The following is a 21207-nucleotide window of genomic DNA, read 5'->3' as shown; positions in this document are numbered from 1 at the left end:
GTTTCCTCGTACAGTTAAGATCCTGGGAAGATAAAAAGTTATTCACAGAGCTCAGCGCTTCAGACCGATCCTAAAGGTGAAACGCCGCCGGCAGCAGGGAGGAGGACTTATAGAGGCCGGACAGGAAGCAGAATGACAGCGAGTTAATGTCATGAAAATGTGTTAATGAGACTGAGACACACACACACACACACACACTGTGATGAACACTCATACATATATTTCTCATTCATGGACTCAGCATCATTGGAGTGTTTGTTCACATCGAACGCTTCAATCCTTACGAGACAGACTCGGCTTAATTACACATGAATCTCTTATGAATCTCTTATGAATATGGACTCGCCGTCTGCTTCGGTATTACAACATTAAACTAATCGGTTTATGCATCATCGTCAAAATAGGAAGGAAAAAACAAAACAATAAAAACGGGTCACTTTCACATGAGAGGAGGCTGATAGAACGACGCTCTGCTTAATGGCAGCCGACGGTTAAATGTGTACGAGCTCCGTAATCTCTGACAAAACGTCTCAATTAGCGCCGCTGAGCTAAACACGCAGTTGCAGCGTCCAGAGCCGTAAACAATAAAGAGGATCAGCTACTATTATTATTAGTCATAGTTCCATTATTATAATTATGCTGCTTTATTATCATTCTATTATATCCATGTGGCTGTTTTTACTAGTAGTACACATTTAAAAAATGTTCTGCTATTATATATAATTATCATGATTCGTGACTATGAAGATGTAATGATATTTAATAACCTCTGTCCATCTTGGTAGAGGGATCCCTCCTCCTTGTCATCCCTGAGGTTTCATCCATTTATTTAGCCTTTAAAAAAGGGTTTTTAGTTTTTTTTTCCTGATCTGATTCAAGGGTCCTGAAGTACAGATTTGTGCCTCTATAAATAAAATTAATTGAATTGAATAAAGGAGAGTTCATATGTTGGGATGGAGACGTTGCCGGTGAAATAAGGAAAGACTCTAGTGAAGTGATTTATGTAGCACACGGTTACCCATTTGTCTCAGAGGGCCGTACCATCTGTACAACACCTTAAGGTGCAGCAAACAAACAAAAAAACGTGAGTTGAAGATGAGATAATGGAAATTAAAAAGAGGGAGGAGGCGTGGAGCGACCCGAGAGTGATGGAGAGGCAGCGAGAGAAAGGAAAGGAGGGGACGTTGTTTAATCATCAGTCAGCTATTCTCAGCGCCGCTGTCCTCCGGATGATCCCGAGCCCTCGTACGTCTCTGTGTGTGAGATAACAGGGGTCTTCTTCATTAACACACACAGAGAAATTAACTACGCCTCCGTTTATCACAGCCTTTCTTCTGTCTCACTTGAATTGTTGAACTCAACAAACGGCCTTCAGAGTCGATCGGGAAGATGAAACGGGTCTGAATGAAGCTGCAGAGATTGAAACAGCAAGTCGTCCTCCGAGGTTTATGGGTTTTCACAAGTATGACATGAACAAATCACTAGATTTCCGTTTGCGTTGTTGTTTTTAACCGCTGGGAGGAAGCAAAGCACTTTCCGAAGATGAAGAAACATGCGGATGAATTTCTTGGCATTTTCCAGATGTTCAACACACTAACAATAAATCTCTATCATATATAATCTCGGCTGCGTTCACACGAAACATGATGTTAATCAGGTGTGAAAAGTCCCGGCTGATCATTTACTGATGATAAAATGATTCATGTGAGCTCCTGATGTTGAACTGAAATAAACTTCCCCGTAAAGAAATAATAAAGACAAATATGACCAACACCAGATCACCGTGAACATCGCCGCCTACTTTTCTGACAATTATTCGATTATTGATAGTCGTAAAAGTAGATTTCCCAAAATGCCAGGCGCTCCCAAGTGAGTTGCAGGTCTTTCTAACGGCGGCTCGTTTCGCTGAGTTACGGTGGCCATGTTGCTCTGTGCTGCGAGAGGAGCTGGTAATGAGAGGAGACGGCAAGAAATATGAGACATGCTCCAAAAAATCCTGCTGAAGGCCTTTTGTTTCCTTACAAATCTGCACGGAACAAAAACGTGTCATTATTCATCAGCATTAATGTTCCTCTATTCTATTTGAACCAAATCTAAGTGCACAGGGATAACGAAGCGGTCCTGTAATGATTACTGAAGTAAGTCTGCTGCATCTCGACCAGCTGGTTACCATGCCGACCGTTGCACCTTCCACATTGTTGATTTCCCCACCGATGTCTTCATCAAACTGGAGACAGAAGTCGTTTGTCAGAGATGCAATAAAAAGTTGGGGGGAACTCGTTCAGCAGCTTAGTGGATTCAGAGCAGACAGGAAGTGATGCATCGGCGTCTTGTCATTCATTCTGAAGTCTCCCAACGCGAAGAACTGGCTAGATACTAACGTCCGCATCGATTTCCATAAGAGCTATGGACGTGGATCCACTAGGAACCTGGACTTCATTAGTGCAGCGTTCTTCTCTCATTGTCCTGTTCTATGTTCTGACAGCGCTGGGAACTTAGCTTAGCTGTCAGCTTCAGTTTTTGAGAACATTGTCTTCTCCTTAGGTTGAAGACAACGTTCCGAAGTAGTTTCTGTGAGACTTGCAGGAATCACATAATTACACATAGAGACACATCACAAAAAAGTGTCTGCAAACGTGGTCTGGAAGCATCACATCTGCTCTGTGAGCTGCCTAACAGGACTGGATTTAAATCGTTTTTTGGAAATACATTTTTGGGTGAAACCTATTTGGCGCCTCGATTACGTTCACTGATAACAATTCTACATATTTCTATGGAAAAGGAAGGACGTTTTGTTGAAGTTTGCGCACTGCCAGGTTTGTTGCTGGATGTTCACAGCACAAAACATTTAGAAATGACTTTTCTTGAGCTATCATAATAACGCTGTACGATGATTGCTAAGGTTATGCTACTACAACACTTTGGGGAAGTTTAGAGAAAGATTGTGGTTTGAGTTCAATACAGAAACATGTCTGAGTTGCCTGAACCTACAACCATGCTAACATGCTAATGTTGAGCAGCTGTACCATGTCAAAAACCTTAGTTTAGCATGTTAGCATTTTAACATTACTTAAGTAGCAGTAAACAGGAAGTACAGCTGAGGCTGATGGGAGTGTTGTGCCGCAGGTCATAAACCAAAGAGGTAGATATTAATCTGAGCTGATGGCACTAGAGGCTTAGTCAGACATTCCAGTCTGGATATCTCTAGACCACCGTGGTGGACCGACCCTGTCGTCTCTAGACCACCGTGGTGGACCAACCCTGTCGTCTCTAGACCACTTTGGTGGACTGACCCTGTCATCTCTAGACCACTGTGGTGGACTGACCCTGCCTCTTCTCTAGACCACTGTGGTGGACCGACCCTGCCTTCTCTAGACCACTGTGGTGGACTGACCCTGCCTCTTCTCTAGACCACTGTGGTGGACCGACCCTGCCTTCTCTAGACCACTGTGGTGGACCGACCCTGTCATCCCAAGACCACTGTGGTGGACCAACCGTGCCTTCTCTAGACCACTGTGGTGGACCAACCGTGCCTTCTCTAGACCACTGTGGTGGACCAACCCTGCCTTCTCTAGACCACTGTGGTGGACCGACCCTGCCTTCTCTAGACCACTGTGGTGGACCGACCCTGCCTTCTCTAGACCTCACTCTGCCAGCATGGCTCACAGATGTTTCTCAGTATACGATCTGAACAACTCGACATTCTGTCAAAACATATTTGCTTTTGCAAATTGGCGGCACGTAAATTATTTATCTTGGCGCGTGGGTCGCCAGAGGTCGCGTTTGAAGCACCGGCTTTGTTCGGCATCAGTTTCATGTCGGGAACTAATCGGCTTTCACTCTCCGGAGACAAAGGTTCCATTTAAAAAGGGACCACCTGACAAAATTAAGCTTAAATCAAATTTAAAAAATACTGGAGAGTCATGTAATAAAGACGTGCTCTCCGTGCCGGTTTCAGCCTCCGTCTCCCGGTGGAGGTCAAACACGGCGGATAAATCTCCCCTTCGACGCCGCTCATGCATTATTCCTGTTCGTCACGCTTCTTTCCCCTTTTCCTCAAATGTCAGGCCTTTTTTTTCCTCCGTCCCGTCATCCAAAAAGGCAACGCCGGCTGTATTTCTGTAGCTCACTCTCCCGTGGACAGCTGAGCCAAATGCCAGCGTTTGCCACCATTTCAACCCCACCCCCGATGCCGCTCGACTCCACACTTTGTCTTTTATCTCCACACCTCCTCCTCATCCATTTTTCTGATTGGTGATTCACAACGACGTTGATGGGAGTGTGTGCTACGGCACCGAGCCCTCATCACTCCGGCCGCCGCCTCCCAGAGATCACCTGTCGCCTGTCAGACGGCGTTGGCGGCGTATGCTGATGGAGTTTGACTCTCCGTGGGTTCAGGTAACCATCACCATTAAGGCTGCATTCAAACCAACACATTACCACGAAGAAGAGTCGAGTTTAGTTGCCACGCAACGAAAGGAACTGAAATGAAAAATGCCTTTTTAACCCTGTTACGTCTCAAACATCCTCGAAAACCTAAAACAAGTGGAGTTGCCTGCGATAAAGCTTCCGTTACGGCTGTCAAAATCAACGCAGGATGATTCATTTGTGGAATTAACACGTACATTTTTTTAACACATAAACGCTGTTGGCTCTCTGGATGGAAGCAAACAACAAAGATGGAACAATCAATAAACAACGTAACGTTAGCAAGTGTTCGGTGGGTAGAGGGAGAGAGAGAGAGAGAGAGAGGGAGAGAGAGAGAGAGAGAGAGAGAGAGAGAGAGAGAGGGAGAGAGAAACAGTGAGTATTAAGTTAGCAGTAACGTCAGCTTGAAAGCGTGAAAGCAGCAGTTGAGACTGCGTTGTGATTATTTGTCCATGAATAAATGGGAGTTAGCCCCGACATCAGCAACAACTGTGGCTCGGGAACACTTAAGGTGGGCTGCCCTATTAAGGTGGACCAGGACAATTGTCCTTTAACTGACAAGCTGCTCTGAGTCTAATCTAACGTTTTTATTGTTAATATTTATTTTAACTGTCTAACTGACAACAGGTTAAATAGTTAATTATTAATAGCTCTACTGTAAACTCTATTTGTATCAGGAAAAATAACTACTCATATCAGTACCCGGTATCGGCAAGTACTGAAATTAAAGTACTTGTACTCAATCTCACGCACACATAGACACACACACACACACAGACACACACACACACACACACAGACACACACCTCGCGTAGTGTGATATAATAGCAAAATCCCTATGAGGTGATTCTGCTGAGGTAAACACATATTTGCACCAAGGACACACACACACACTGTAAGGTCAAATCTTCATACATGCACAACCACCCACACACACACACACACACACACACACACACACACACACACACACACAGAGAGATATCCTCTGATGCGTTCCAGCGCTCTGAACCTCTTTGATGTTTCTAATCTACACACCGTTTCGCTCTCTGGGGCCTTTTCAAATAAAAATACACTGATATGAATGGCAATTAGTCGACACGTACGGCTTTTCATTTCTACCTTTTCTGCTCGTCTGAAAAGACGATCTGTGGGTGTCGGATAATTAACACACCTACTGGGACTTCATATTCAACCTTCACTGGATTACAAAACTTTAAAAAGAAAAAGACCTGTTTTTCCACAATTTGTTATTCAGTACGTTAACCAACAGCTTCACTACATGGCGGTTTATTGAGACAACCTCTGGGAGTACGAGCGAACACATCGGTGGAGCCAACGAGGAGAACGATACGCTTTATAACGCAAGAAACGACAAATAAACAAACAAAAAAATCCTTTTAATGATTTATTGTTGTTTTCTTCCACCAAATGTGTTTTTTCTTTGTCCCCAGATGATTTATCAATATGTTCTCGACTATTGCACCATCATCAGGCCATGACTTCCTAATTACAAGCAGTGCGGCTGGTGGATTTTTCTTCCGCTTCTTTGGGTAACCAAAAATGTAATGATAATAATGCAGGACAAAACAAAATGTGCTAAATGTGCAATTACTTATTATCACTAGTAGGGTATGCCTAAGCACACATGTAGAAATTAATTTATTGTTATTCTTTTATTTTTTAAATGTAAACTTTGCCCTTCAATAACTCCATGGTTAAAGTCTAAGCCCCAGGACAGAAATACGGATTCAAACTTAATTTGACCTTCTCTAAACTTTTGAATGCACATGTCTAACTTTTCAATGTTTCAGTGCTTTTTGCACAACATGCTGTTCTCTAACACGGAACTGAACGGCAAAATTCAAACATGTGTTTGATCCTTGAATCAACCAAACAATGTCCTGATTCAATTAGAATTGGTATTTAAACAGTCGTTTTGATCATGCTGTTGACATTTTGACATCATGAGACCAAGACGATACCTAACAAGTGATCAACAGCACCTCGCCATGTGATGCTTCAAACAGGATGTTGTCAGAGGGAAGTGGCCAATGAGCTTAGAGAGTCACAGAGTGTCATCAGCAGGTTGCTACGGAAACACAGAGGGCCCTAGTTTCGTGGCGCAGCGCAGGGCGGCGGAGGGTGGCGGAGCCGGCGTAATGCAAGTTTCGACCAGCGCAGCCTTGCGCACGGTCAGTTTGGCAGTTTGGTGGATCGCCTGCGCCAAGATGGGTGTGGTGGCGCAGCAGGGGGAGGCGTCACAGATTCAGCTTGGCGTAGCGGAAGTTTCGTGGCAAAAAGCCTCGCCGAGACTGCGCTGAAAGCTCGCCAGCTCCAACCTGGTCTACTCTCGGCGCAAGGCGTAAATAAAGTCCATTCATTCAAGGCGAATCACAGCTGGCGGAGTGGAAGTTTGGCTGACGGCGCGCAGTGCGTACACGTCACCGAGACCTCACAGGCAGGTTTCCACAGTTCCAGGCACATTTAAATGCAATACATAATCACAACAAACACTATTTAATGCAACTAACTGAATCAACACGTGAATTTATATCTATATAGATTGTCCCGTCACATCTGACGTCAGATCAAAGGCGGATGGCACGCGTAACGGAAACTCAGCCTCTCGGACCAAAACATCTCCCTCTCTCTCTCCTGTTTTTTATAATATGGGCATTGTTATTATTATGATACGCGTGATGCGTGTGGTGGGAGCGCTTCTGTCATCGGGTTGTCAAGTGACGGATCTTGCACTGAACCTCCCCTAACGCATTAAAGGAGAGGAGAGGAGCTCATTTGATTGGTGAAGATCTGAACCGGCTGTATTAATCCCAGTCCACGCCTCGTCTCCTCCTCGTCTCCCACTCACGCCTTCTTCTCCTCCCTCTTTCCCACTTGCGCCGGTGGGCGAGACGGGAGGTGTGCCTGCGCGAGCCTGCGCGGTGCACGAAACTTGCAAAGTCCAGGCAGACACACCCCGTCGGCGTGGCGCAGGTGCGCTGAGAGCGGACTGCGCCTGGTCTACGAAACTAGGGCCCAGAGACTGGAAGAGTCCCAGAAAGGCAGAAAAGTGGACGTACTTTGGTCACATGACAAGTTATTGAGACATTGACATGTGTTGTTGTGGTATACACACCACTGCTGCTGGCTTTTGTTTCAATAAATAGTTTGAGATGAGGAAGTCACCATTGCATGCTTCAACTTAAATGTCCTACTTTCATGGTACATTTCACCCAAAAGCCAAATATCCCTAACTTTTTGTGAGTAGTATGTGTAAAAGTAATTAAAACAGTTTTGCTTCTTCTTCATGTGCAACAGAGTGAGCTGTGCCCTAGTGCCCTCTATTGAACAGCCACCACTGATTATAAGTATTTCCAGTTTCATTGCACCTCCATTTGGGCCGGGTGCTGATACAAAACCAATACTTCGTTCAGAATATGTTGCAAGTTTCTTGGATTTTCTATTGCTTATTATAACAAATGTTTTGTCTCGCCTATCAGGTATGAATCAATGACATCTCTGCAGTTCCTCTGAGGATATTGAACCTATACATCTAAATCAAGTGTTTCTTTAGAAACATAACAGGTCGTGGCCGTGCCTGAAGGGCTGAAGGGTTTTATTTATTTAGTTAATTCCTGGGAATCCATGTCAACATAGGACGTTTCATATATTCCCCACATTTTCAATGAAATCCTCTCAGAAATGCAAACATCACATGTGTTTCCTGTCATTCGTTCTCAGTCCTGTCGTGATCTGAGCCTGATTGGTGACATCATTATGGGATGGCGGTGGTTGCTCATTGCTGCTCACATCTGATAGAAACAAGAAACTTTCCATCTTGGCTTTGAAAAATTTAAAAAATTGTAAGAGGAGAGAAAGATATATATCTCGTTATATGTATTATTCACACAAATTAGCGAGCGCCGAGTTTTCAAAAGGCACAAATTGTTGTTAACGACTCTGAATTACCTCGGGGGATTTGCAATTAATGCCGTCTGAGGCTCATTTCGGTTTCTCCAGCAATTTCGAATGGATTCATTTCAGAACGCCTGGTAACAATGCGCTCCCATTACGGACGAATGGGTGGGCAATTTCTATCTAACTAAATAATTGCAGAAAATGTTGAGCCTGTCTCTGAGAGAAAAAAGACAGACGGAGAGAGAAAAGCATCACGAGACAAAGACAAGACAAAGACGCCTTCATTCAACGAATAGAAAGAAATCTGTGACATAAAGTCATTATTATGTAAAAGAATATGAGAAATAACACAAATCTAATCTAAATGACGACTTGTTTAAGGTGTATTTACAACATGGACGCACTGGAAATTCTATTAATATTTGATATTAGTTGTAGTTCGGCTGAAAATATGTGAATAAAGAAATGATGGAATAAATGAGTGATGGAAGGAAAACAAAAGATGCCAAAACTGCGAAAAGCTCTTTGTTATTCATTTAAACATTTCCTGCACGAGTTTGTGGGAGCGACACATTTCTGATGTGCTTCAAATAATCAAAATTATGATGATTATTATCATCAGATAAGTTATAACATATATTTCTACTGATGGAAGGTAAAAAAGGTTTGATGGTAAACTTGAACCCACCAGTTAGAGACGAAGGAAACCTTTCTGACTTTTTGCCTTTTCCGTTTCATTATTTATAGCGCTTTTCTTTCTCGCTTTCTTTAGTTTCAATTAAAAAAATTAATCAACACAAACATGTTTCCCTCGAAAAGGTCATTTAGAGAGAAGATTAGTTTTCAGGGAACATCAGTTTGTAGGAGACAAGGTTTTATAATGTGGTTCAAATAGGTGTAGAAATGTTTAATAGTTTGATTTTTACAGATATGAGCATGCGGACAATTTAAATACATATTTAATGCAGAAAATCAAGCACTTTTTAACAAATGTAGATATAAATCTGTATATTTAGTTGCGTTGCATTGCGCCTCAGTAGCAAAACAAACCACTGGAGAAAAAAGGCTGATAGACATGTCAGTAATTGGTTTATGATCATAATTAAATAGTTCTTAACTTTCCTTATTTCGCTGAGACCTGCTGAGGACCCCCTGCAGGACCCCTGAGAGTCCTCAGGCACTAGTTTGGAAAACACCGGAGCTAAAAACGGAGTCAGAGAGGTTTTCTGTCTGCTGTAGTCGCCACGACGGGCGAGGACGCCCGTCTGATTAAAAACAGCAACACTCCCTCCGAGGATCGTGGGCGAGAGCGTGATGTCTTCTGACGCGCGTTCAGCCGCGGCCGATCGAAGGGGGATGCAAAAAATAGGGTTTCTTTCGTGGGAGGGTGATTTTACCGACGACAGACATCAGAAGTCAATGAGATGAGAAAAAGTGAGGACGGAGAGATGGAATAACACACGGGGGAGGTCTGGAGGACCGGAGAGAGGACCGGGTTTCTGGGGGTGAAATGACATTTCAATCTCTATCAGCTGTGATCTGGAGCCGGGAGGGAGGGGGGGGGGGGGGGGTAGCCCCAAGAGGAGGAGGAGAGGTGTGAACGGCATCGGGAGATGGAGATCTAGATAGCACCAACACTGAGGGGGGAAATGAGCCCTGTGTGTGTGTATGTGTGTGTGTGTGTGTGTGTGTGTGTGTGTGTGTGTGTGTGTGTGTGTGTGTCAGACAGACAATATCTCCCCCGCACATCAGAAACTCTATAAAAGTTTCCCCGCGTGTGATCGACTCCCAGCAGCCTCGTCTTCCTCTCACGCAAACAGAAACAGAAAATGCACCAACACGAGATGAACCGGAGGCTTCGCCTGTCTCACTTTCAGTCAGACAGACGGGACGTTCTCAATGCCGAGGCGTCATGCAACACAGCCTAGTCAGTGCTCCACCCATTGCATTATGGGTAGATAAACCAAAGTAGTATGAAGAGAGATATATTGATAGTCCAAACAGGGAAGGAGGGGATGTGGACAGGTCAAACAAACAGGACTTTCATCCAGGAGACTTCTGTGTGTGTCCTCAAGTAAATGATGACATTTTGTCACGTTAGTAACGTGAATCGTTAGTGTGGACAGCCACGTGAGTCGCTAGCCAGCAAATTTAACATCAATCACGATCTTTCCCTAAACCTAAGCTAGTGGTTTTATTGTCTAACCCTCACTTCCTGTGAAGACTTAACTTTATTTTGAAAAGACAGCTTGTGACAAGTGTATTTTGACATGTTGCCGAGTGAGAACTTGTTGTAAATGCAGGTTGAAGATTAAAAAGGATTAAGTACTAAATTCCTGAATCAACCAATCGAGATGTAGGAGAGAACCATGAAGACCAACGCTTCAATCTATGACACGCTAGGTTCAACTCTAGCGCCAAGTTTCAAAATAAATGTCCAGGCTCACAGGAAATGTACAGCTAATTAAATGTATTAAGTCTCTTTTCAAAATAAACTTCGAAAATAGGTATCCACATAATGTTTATTTCCCAGTGCCAGCATCTTTTTTTATTCAATTGTTCTCAATGAGGAGAGAGTGTGTGCAGATGAATGCGCCCGCCTCGATTAAAGATGTTTTTTTTTTTTTTTTATCTGAGCACTTTATTTTGAAAATCTCTGAGCTTTTCATGAAAGTCCTGTATTTGTTTGTCCCAGCAGCCCCACGCTGACTATCTCTGTCTTTATGCTACGTCAGCTGGGGTTTCATCAGCACTAATATAAAAGCTGCTTGTAGTTTATGTTGATCTTAAGGCAGCGTTGTGGACATTTATCTGGATTATTGAGATACATGCTGGTGAATCCGGCGTTTGCACCGAGTGGTAACAACAATCTGTCTTCCTGCTTGCCTGCTGGTGAGATGGCTAATAACTGGGAGGTCTTCATGTGTATCTGCTGGAGATGTATTTCTGTGCTGGTTGGGGTAATAATAATATGTGTGTGTGTGTGTGTGTGTGTGTGGGCCTTGGACATGTGTTCTCCTAATAGCAATTATGTAACACAGGAGGGACGCATAACTCAGAATGAGATGCCAGGTGATTAAATCTTCATCACTGCAGCAACCGTGTGTGCAAGTGTGTGCATATGTGTGTACGTGTGTGTACGTGTGTGTCTGCCCTACAACCTCACACACCCGCAAGCTGCTAAATCATCTAAATTGCTATGAGTGTAAATAAAATAATTCATATGAATGTTTTATTAAAATGTACACACACAAGCGCAGGGGTGCGCATACGCATACACACACACACACACACACACACACACACATGCGCGCACACACAAACTGCCTCGTCTTCTAAAAACTTTGCTTGCAAGCAACTAAACTGAAATGTCAATTTAGTTTTTTTTTACGTTTCTCGCAAATACGTTGAATCAAAAAGTCTGCGACGGGGTCAAACGAGGGACTTTCACCCAGGAGACCGTTGTTTGTGTCCTTTGTGAAACCAAAACTAACTTACTTCGTAATTTCAACTCAAAACACTTTCTTTTACAAAACGCGTGTCTATATCAGTTTAACAATAACACATTAACGATAAGCACATGTGTACGATGATGATGTCATGAACATCACGTTATTCAGGCGACTGTTGACGCACAAAGAAATGGTAATTATGTTAATAAGTGTAATTGTTCGGACTCGTTGGAGTGGATTTGCTCGATTCCCAGAATCTATTTTTAAACTGAAAATGAGAAATTCACGTTTCCGTCTGTGAACGATTTTATTTATTTTCTCTGATCTCACACACGTGGCTGTTAATTCAGTATCAATGTATCCCTGATCTCGTCACTTCCTATCCATCAGCTCTATTCTCTCCTCGTTGTTTTCTCAATATTCTCTCCTTGTTCCTCATCCTTCTCTCTCAGCCTGATGGGTTGTTGTTTTTTTTACGATGGCCCAAATCCTCCTTTTCATTTCCTTTCTTTCTTTCTTTCCTTCCTCCTCCTCATCCCCTCATTTCATTTCCTGTTTCTTTATTTACATTTATTTTGCACTTTCCTTTCCTATGTTTTATTTTATTTTCCTTTTCACTTGGAATTATTTGAAGTTTTTAATGAAGGTCTTATATTAACATTAGACTACACTAGGTTAAGGTGGTAACAACATGCACTGGTTGAAGTTATTCTCCTTCTCCGTATTGATTGATTTACTGTACAATGGCGGCTACACACATTTATGGGCAGAGGACGTAAAACTCTTGAGAGAGTTAATTAAAACCTCGTTCATCCTGTTAAATATTGATTGGTTTAGCGGCGAGGGATGCGTGTTCGCCGTCCTCGACAGCGGCGCCGTTAATCAAGGTTAACGCAACATGGTTAAACAACTTTTTCAATAATTGGAAAAATTAATGAAGTGAGAAGTGTTGGAGCTCACTGTTGTATAAATGATGACCGGCTTCACTCATGGAGGAACCGTTAACGTGACTCTTCAAACAACTACAGCTCCCATGAGGCCCTGAGATATGTTGCTGTTGCGCACTAAGAAAATAAGAGTTTTATCTCGATGAAGCGAAGAGCTTTTCAATTTTTCACTGCAGCTGCAGAGGCTCGTTAATCAAAGAGGAGGAATGAGGAAATCCATCATCAGTGGAGGCGAGCGAACTCAGTTATCTTAAACCTACAGTGTTTCTTCCTACATTTCCCAGAATGCAATTTGGATTTACAATAAAATTCATCTCAAAGTATATTTCCCCCGCTGTTCTCCAGGATAACACAACCGTGAGGCAGGTTTGAGTCATGACCACCACTCTTCTATGTTTCTGCCTCGTTTCATCTGAAACACTACGACACCCATGATGCTCAGCAGCTGGTTGTCTGGAGAAGAAGCCAACTCAGCAACGCGAAACACATCCAAAACTGATGTTGTTTGTTACACGGACAGTCTCTGGTTTTACTCCTAGTTTGTTCATCTCTGTATGAAACGTAAGATACTATCCCACTATGTGTTGAAATGTAAGCTGCATTGATTTTTGCATTGAAAGCTTTTTATTTGTATATCGGCAACAGTATACTGTTCTTATCTCAGGGATATGCTCATATCCCTCAAGTCAATGTACTTGTGACAAAGAAAAGCTTTCCTTTAATAAAAGATTAGAAGATTTTCTTTAATGATTATCACAAAAGTAGGAAGTGACTAGCAAACTATCCATCCATCCATCCATTGTCTACCGCTTATCCTGTATTCAGGGTCGCTGGGGGGGCTACTAGCAAACTATGAGAAGCAAATTCAGATTTTGTTTTTTTAAATCATGCATGGGAATGTACACAAAAAAATTGTAGATGCATTGATAATCAGTTTATAATCGAATCATTGATCCCTGAATCGGAATCTATTGGAATTGAGATTCCCACCCCTAATGTGGATTCTGTCTTGAAGCTGCTAACAAAGTTAGCTTCATAATTCAAGGTCAAATTTACAGGTAAGTGTTAAAATCATATTAGTAGCTAACTGCATTGGTAGCGTGTTAGCGACCTGTCAATCAGCAGGTAGCCCCGCCCCTAAAGCATCCCCTGCTTTCTGGTCTGGTGGACTCTAAATGGACCATAATGTACTAAATGAACATCATGCTGGATTGAAGAAGACTTGAAACTAAAGATTGAGACCATAAACTCATGTTTACAATATTTACTGAGATAATACAGAATTAGAGTAATTTTCTCATAGACTTCTATACAACCAGAGAGCCCGCCGCCTGGTGGTGAACCGGATGTTGCAGGCCATCTCACACACACTTAAGCCACGCCCCTAGTAGCTCCTCACAAGTATTGGTCTGGACATCTTGTGAATCGAGCAGCCATGCAAAGAAAACAACAGACCGGATTCTCTATTTAAATAATATCAATTACATTAAAACCTGCTGTATCCGAAAACAAGCGATGCTAACAGACAGGCATCATGAGTGTTTACAAGCCTGAAGACCAGTCTGCTCACTCACTCACACTCACACACACACACACACACACACACACACACACACACACACACACACACAGAAACTCTTGTATCAGTGTCATCAGACAGCAGCACTAACAGCAGGCCTGAGGACACGCGTCTGCAAATATCACTGAGTGGGATTTAATGAGCTGGAGAGCTTCTCATGTAAATCTGCTTACATGTGTTTAACACACTACGTTTGTTTATGTGAATATGGCGTTCCTGATAATTAATGGCGACTGAAGCCTTTTGATGCTGCTGCAGTTCCTCGTTCATCTTTCTCAATGTGTTTGTGTCTCACTGACGTTCAACTGATTATTGGAATATTTTAGTTTAGTTTATTTACTGCAAAACTAGGATATAATACACAAGTAGAGGAGACATTTAATATTAAAGTCCCAGTCGGCAACATTTTTTGATCATATTCACCGAAGCAGACACTAAGCTCCGATAGAACAACATAAATCATCAAGTTTTAGAAAGAAAAGCGTACCTCTACGTGCGTAGAGCCTGTTGTTTGTTTTGCAAAAAATCAACAGCGCCCGGATCATCCTGTCCAATCAGCATGCAGGGCTGTGTTCGTGCACACACAGAGCCCCTCCTCCCTCAGGTCGTACCACTATCACAGGAGGGAGGCGGAGGGAAGTAGCAACACGCTTCTAATTCCTCGGTTAAAAACCGAAACGAGGAGGTCCAAAACAACCAAGGAAAAGAAAACCAGAGTCAACATCGGACCCGCTTTCAAAGGCGGCGTGATCTAAGGGATTTCAAAGGGCACGGAGTCGAGGGGAAGGAGCTCGGTGGTCGTGGGGGAGGAGCGTGAGACTTGTAAACATTCAAAATCTGACAGAGTGCCCTCGATCCACCGGACTGACACTTTTTTTGCTTATATTTTAGTAGGATAACGAAGCGTATTCTGTTTTACTTCCTTCCAACACTAACACCTGATGTCCTGCTAGAAGACCTGAACCCAGTATATGAAGTGGTCTGACCCAGTTCAGAACGAAGCTCTTAGACCTTCCTGCTCTGCTGTAAACTCAGTGGCTTCCCTCCGTTGTTACCGATGATCCCCAGCAGTACATTAAAGCGTCTAAAGGTTTAATGAAGGAAGGCTGGGAACGTCTGCACTAATGTAGAAGATGTGTTGCGTATCAGCGAGCGGCTCCAACACGGCCGACATGACAGCTCAGCAACAGTAAACAGCCTGCAGAGCTGGTTTCTGCACTCGAACCCGGCGAGTTAGAAGAGGTCAGACACACAGAATACATCTGTTTAACTTTAGGATGTTTGTGTGCAAATGTGTACCATAGTAGCTCACATTAGTCCAGAAACCAGACCAGACTATGTGGAGTACAGTACTTAGTTGTAGTAGTAGTAAATGTACGGCCCGACATCATCAAAGCACATCCTGAAGTTCAGTCCAATCAGGCTGCTAACAGGTACTTTAGCTACCATAGCTAGTTAGCAGACATTAGCATAGCCACTGTTTGACTGCTACACTGAAACTTTCCTGGGGAAGTTTTGTGAAAAATTGTGCCTCAAATATATTCTTATATCAGGACACCACATCATCAGTGTTGGGCAAGTTACTTCAAAAGCATAATGCATTATTTATTACTTGTTACTGTCATTTCAAAGCAATTAGTTACATTACAATATTACTGTCTTTGAATTGTAAGGCATTACACTACTTTTACATTACTTTTGCATTACTTTTCGCCAAAATAAAAGGAAATATGGATTTTTTGTTCTCAATAGATCTTCTTGTGTTCAATGCAGCTCATTACACAGCAGGATGTGATGTTTTTCGTTTCAAAATAAAAGAACGAAAAACGGAAAATTACTCGTATCCCGTTATTCGTTTTAAAAACGGAAACGAGAAACGGAAAATGACTCGTTAACTGATATTAGATATTGTGTTCATGAATGGGATTCGGGAATGAAATAACAGTCCATTTTTCATTCCAGATTGTCCGTACGTCTTGAAGGCACTGTGTTATGCTGCGAAATTACCTGAAAGCCTACCTGAGACATTTAGGGGAGCTCTAAAACACTGTTCATAAACGCTCTGACAGCGTCTGACGCTTGCGTTTTGAACTAAACCTACTGTTTTAAACTCGCACCAAAAGCGTTATGACGCGGACATAAAAGCGGTCCAAAACCGAGGGGGAGAATCGGAGCCTCCGCCTTTTCGCTGCCGCCCCTCAGCTGTTGATCCTCGGTGTGCCGGGTCAGCTGCGCTCTGACCCGCTCCGTGAGTCGGCTTCCAGCTCATGGAGCCTGCTAACAACAGCGCTTAATTAACATAGTGTAGAGTTACACGGACCGGCTTTCACACTTTTCCAAAAGTGGAGCGTATGCCCATCTCGCGATCGCGAATGTAGAGTCAATTGATTTCGGGTTTAAAATGCATTGTAACGCGCGTTACTGAGGTTTTTTTTTTGTAATGCCTTACATTACCGCGTTACAGCAAAACGTAATACATTACAGTAATGCATTACTTTTGTAACGCGTTACTCCCAACACTGCATATCATTTACTACAAAAGTTCTATCTTGTTTTGTATTTCATGCACCGGTGCATTTTGGGATTTCGGTCCATTTAGCTTCCACAACACGTTTTCTTTCAGACTAGTGGAAAGCAAAACCATTACTATTAGATAGAATAGATAGATAGAATTTGGCATTTTCATATTTACACATAACATTACAGAAAACTTTCACTACAAAACAATAATTGGCTTAATGTGACTAACTGCGTGATATCTATTTTTCGCAAATATTTAAATCCACATCTTTAAAGGCTGTTTCTTTTTTTTCTCAGACTCTGAGCCAGATATCTCCACTTCAGTGGTTCTAAAATCCACCAGACTTTCCGGTCTCATTCCTGTCTGAAGGTTTAGTTATTTATTCATTTTATTAATAAAAATATGAAAATGGTTGTTGACAGTATTTTTCTGATTTTCAGAGTGATACAAAGAGAAATCCAAACTCCTCTCAGTGAAAAACTTTGACCCAAAAATGTCAACAAAATGCAACAAGAATGTGCACCGCTTCGCACCGCCGCTTTTTGCACTTCGCTCGACCGAAATCAAAACTCTGTGAACTCACCCTCTTGATGTCCTTGCCGAAGGTCTCGCTGAAGCTGGAGCCGAGGATCTCGAACTGGACGTGAGAGTTGGCGCCGCTGTCCTTGAAGTCCATCGTACCAGTCAGACCGGAGATGTTGCCCTGGAGGGACGAGAGACGGAGAGAGAGAGAGAGGTGACTTGTATATACACTTTTATCTGAACACATGAACGTTCACCTTCATCTTGACCTTTAACTTTAATGGGACTCATTCAGTTGTCATGAACAGCTTTGAGATGAAATTTGAGAGGGAATTAATTAAACTTTAACAAAGTTATTTCTGTTGTGAAAACTGAAGGAACCACAGTGGTGTCATGTCATATTTTTATAATTGATTATTTATCTCGTGTTTTTTCCCCTCCTGGCGGTTGGACTCATAGTTGTTATTGTGGAGGACTTCGAAGGCAACACGCTGCAGCACAAACCAAAGAGCAGCGACTTTATTAAAGCGTATTTTATCTTGTAGCCGCACTAGAAGAGACCTTAAAACTTTAATGTTCACTCAGATAAAATATAATGAAGCGACATAGAGAGACGGGAGGAGACATTTAAAAGGGTCTGAAAGAGTAACGATGAGGAAACTAGTACGGGGGGGGGGGGGGGGTGAAGGTGAGGAGAGAGAAACAAAACCAACTCGGTCCCACTCCAAACTCGTAAAACACCAACGCTTGATCAGTGGCCCTCGCCTCACAGCACATCAATAAGCCCCCGGAGAGACATCATGGCCTCCGACGCCGTCTCAGTTCTCTTTATAAGCATCGTCATCATTAGACACTCTGGTCAACGGCAAGAGACAAATCCATTTTGGGTTTTTAATGACCAAAATTATTTTAAATTGACAAAAATCAAACGTGTAATTCAGAAAAATATTTGCCTCTCTCCGTTGACTAAAGATATGTGTTCTGAAATAAGGTCCCATAGGCATTATCCTCTCATATGCATCATCTGCAATCATTATTAGCACCATGTATCTGTCTTTGTTGGACATCCCTGAGCTGAACGTGGTATAAAGTGCGAGGATGTGAGATCAAGTCAACGTTTACTTATTTCAGGACACGTATATATTGAACATCACACATGCAGTTCACATAAGATATGTACTTATTTTAACCCAAATAACACGTTTTTCCTAAACTTAAACAAGAAAAGCCAAAAATAAATCATTGGCACTTTATTTTGAAAGGACACCCTGCATGCAATGACAGGAAACACCTCCAAAACTGACTAAAAACCTTGTTGTTTAGCTTCCTCATACAACCACTTTTGAGGCGTAACATGAAACACCGTAAGGCATGAAGGCGAGCCGAACACCGCCGCCGTTTCACTGAAAAGGCCACGGATGAAATGTGGCTTCGTGGCTTCCATCAGTTCACGTAAAAGCGAGACTGAAGGCTCCCGTCACCGCGGGCCGACACCTAAATGTTCCCCCGTCAGCCGCAAAGGTCGCAGCCAAGCATCACCTGGAGGAAAATAATGTTGGATCATGTTTGTTTGGGGGTTGGCGAGCGGCTTTGCTACAAAGTCAGCGATGCTTCCAGTCGGCCATCTGTCTTCCAGTAATAAAGAGACGTCACCTGACTGTATCACTGCCTGTCTGCCTGTCTACCTACCTCTATCTCAGGTCTGTCAGCGGGTCTAACTCTGATGGAAAAGCTTGTTTGTAATGGAGAGGAAAGGTCATGAGAGGCGCCATAAAGCATCAAGTTACAGCATGAAAACAAGCGATTACACCTGCAACAAGCAAGCAGGTCAAACAAACGTCTCATCTGCTGGAAAAGACTGAAATCATTTCAGCTAAATTAAATGTGACTACTCTAACAACGTCCGTTCTATAAGCACTATTATGCAGTTCTCTTGTGAAAGTGTTCCAGTTGCATATTACGATTCTTGCGTTCGGGTATCAACATACAAAACATCGTGCCGTAGTTGCTTTACTATCAATCCCAGCAACCTCGGTTCATGTGCGATACATATTGTTCACGTTAGGTTGCAATTTCTAGATGTGGGTTTTAGTCCGTCATCTTTGCTTCTTGATGTCTGTGTTTGAAATGTGGGGAATTGTTTACACTGTCATCTTGTGAGCACTGAGCTAGATTCAATAGGGCGTGGCTAGATTCAATAGGGCGTGATTCAATTGTTTGAGTCGTGGAGAAGAGGTAGGACTAAAAACATCTTCCAACTCCTTTCAGACATGTGATATATATTTTGTGGTTATATTTGTTGTTTATGAGAATTTCTATATTCTATACTACTACCACTTTTCGTACTAGTACTACTACTACTACTACTACTACTACTACTACTACTACTACTACTACTGTCCAGACTTGTGGAGGTGAAAAGCCTGCCTTGCAGCTGCAGACAGCAGAAGGCTTGTATGTAAAGGAAACATGTCAAATAACTACAGTATGTTGAACAGCATCCATTAGCTGCTGGTGGCTGCTGAAGATAGACAGTACATCATATCAGGTACATTCAGGCTCCTGACTCGATTCACACATACACATTCAACATACACAGGAAGTGAACGGCATCAAGCAGAGAGTGGAAGTGTGTTTCGCCATCAGCCCACAAAGTCATTTTCCATCTCATCAGCAGAGTTGCTGGGGAGACGCCGTTGTTGGAGTTCGGGGGAAGCGGGACGCGTTGCTCTCGTATGAGATGTTACATTCTGACTCTAGAAACGACTTTCTGTGCTGAAAGTCACGAGAAAAAAAAGAATTAAAAGGAAACGCTCAAAGTTAAATAGGAAAGTATCATCAGAATGGTGTATATTTCTTTACGGTATTACTTCTGAGGGGGTAGAGGTTAGACAGGGTGAGAATGTATCCCTGCTGCTGTTTGCATTATTTATCAGTGAGGAGAGAGAATATCCTTCAGCCTTTTCATTTTGATGACAGCGTAATGGGTTTTTATACATCCAGCTTTTGGTTCTGCTATACGCCGATGACACAATCATTATGTCTACGACATAAGAAGAGGCACAGAGAGTAATGGATGTGGTTTTTGAGAAATTAGATACAAGGAGAGAGAGAGAGAGAGACAGAGAGATACAGCGAGAGAGAGAGAGAGAGAGAGAGAGACAGAGAGAGAAAGAAAGAGAGAGAGAGAGAGAGAAAGAGAGAGAGATCTTTATAGATATTTTGTTCCAGCAACAGAGTATTTTACTAATGTAGTATTGCTACTACTCGAGTTACAAGACGTGAGTCCTTCCTCCACCGCTAGTAATATGTCGACCTCAGAGAAAACGTGGACGTTCAAGCCTTCTCTACGAGCTGACGCCCATCTGAAGCTTCGACAGGAAGTCCTGTAGACGCAACGCCGCAACCAGATAGTGAACTTGTTACGTTTGGTTCTGATGATGATTACAGCTGCTCATGATTTATTCTCACAGTGCATGGTGGCCTGTTGCGATACATATTGATTTATGATATACATATCTATGAATTCATTGGGGGGAGATGTTGAGCATATTTGAATATTCTGGGTGATATATATTATAATATATTAATGACGGCCTTGAACACAACTGGAGGAGGATCACTAACAAGCTCGCTGGTCATTACAAACCATGAGAGACGCCAACGAAACTCAGAGATGTTTATGAATAAAACAGAGCTCTCGGAGCTCAGAGGGACTCATCAGCTCGGTTGAGAAGCATCGTTCACCAATTAGAGGCCGCGGGTTGAGGTTCGATGGGATTTCCATGCACATCGGGGTTGAGGAGGGATGGTCATTGCTACATTTCAGCTTCATT

General features: G+C 42.8%; 1 protein-coding gene across 2 annotated transcripts in view; it reads right to left on the bottom strand.

The window, feature by feature from the left end:
* Window positions 1–21207, bottom strand: part of LOC311032573 (glutamate receptor ionotropic, delta-1-like) — a 388903-nt gene that overhangs the window by 43663 nt on the left and 324033 nt on the right. For both annotated transcript variants that reach the window (XM_084039468.1, XM_084039469.1), the window contains exon 8: window positions 17433–17552. In XM_084039468.1, the coding sequence (XP_083895594.1) occupies window positions 17433–17552 (120 nt within the window). The remainder of the gene's footprint in view (window positions 1–17432; window positions 17553–21207) is intronic.

This window comes from Eutrigla gurnardus (genome assembly GCF_963514095.1).
Source record: "Eutrigla gurnardus genome assembly, chromosome: 22".
Lineage (NCBI taxonomy): Eukaryota > Metazoa > Chordata > Actinopteri > Perciformes > Triglidae > Eutrigla > Eutrigla gurnardus.
Note: the sequence above shows the minus strand (reverse complement) of the source record. Positions and strands in the feature narration are given on the sequence as shown.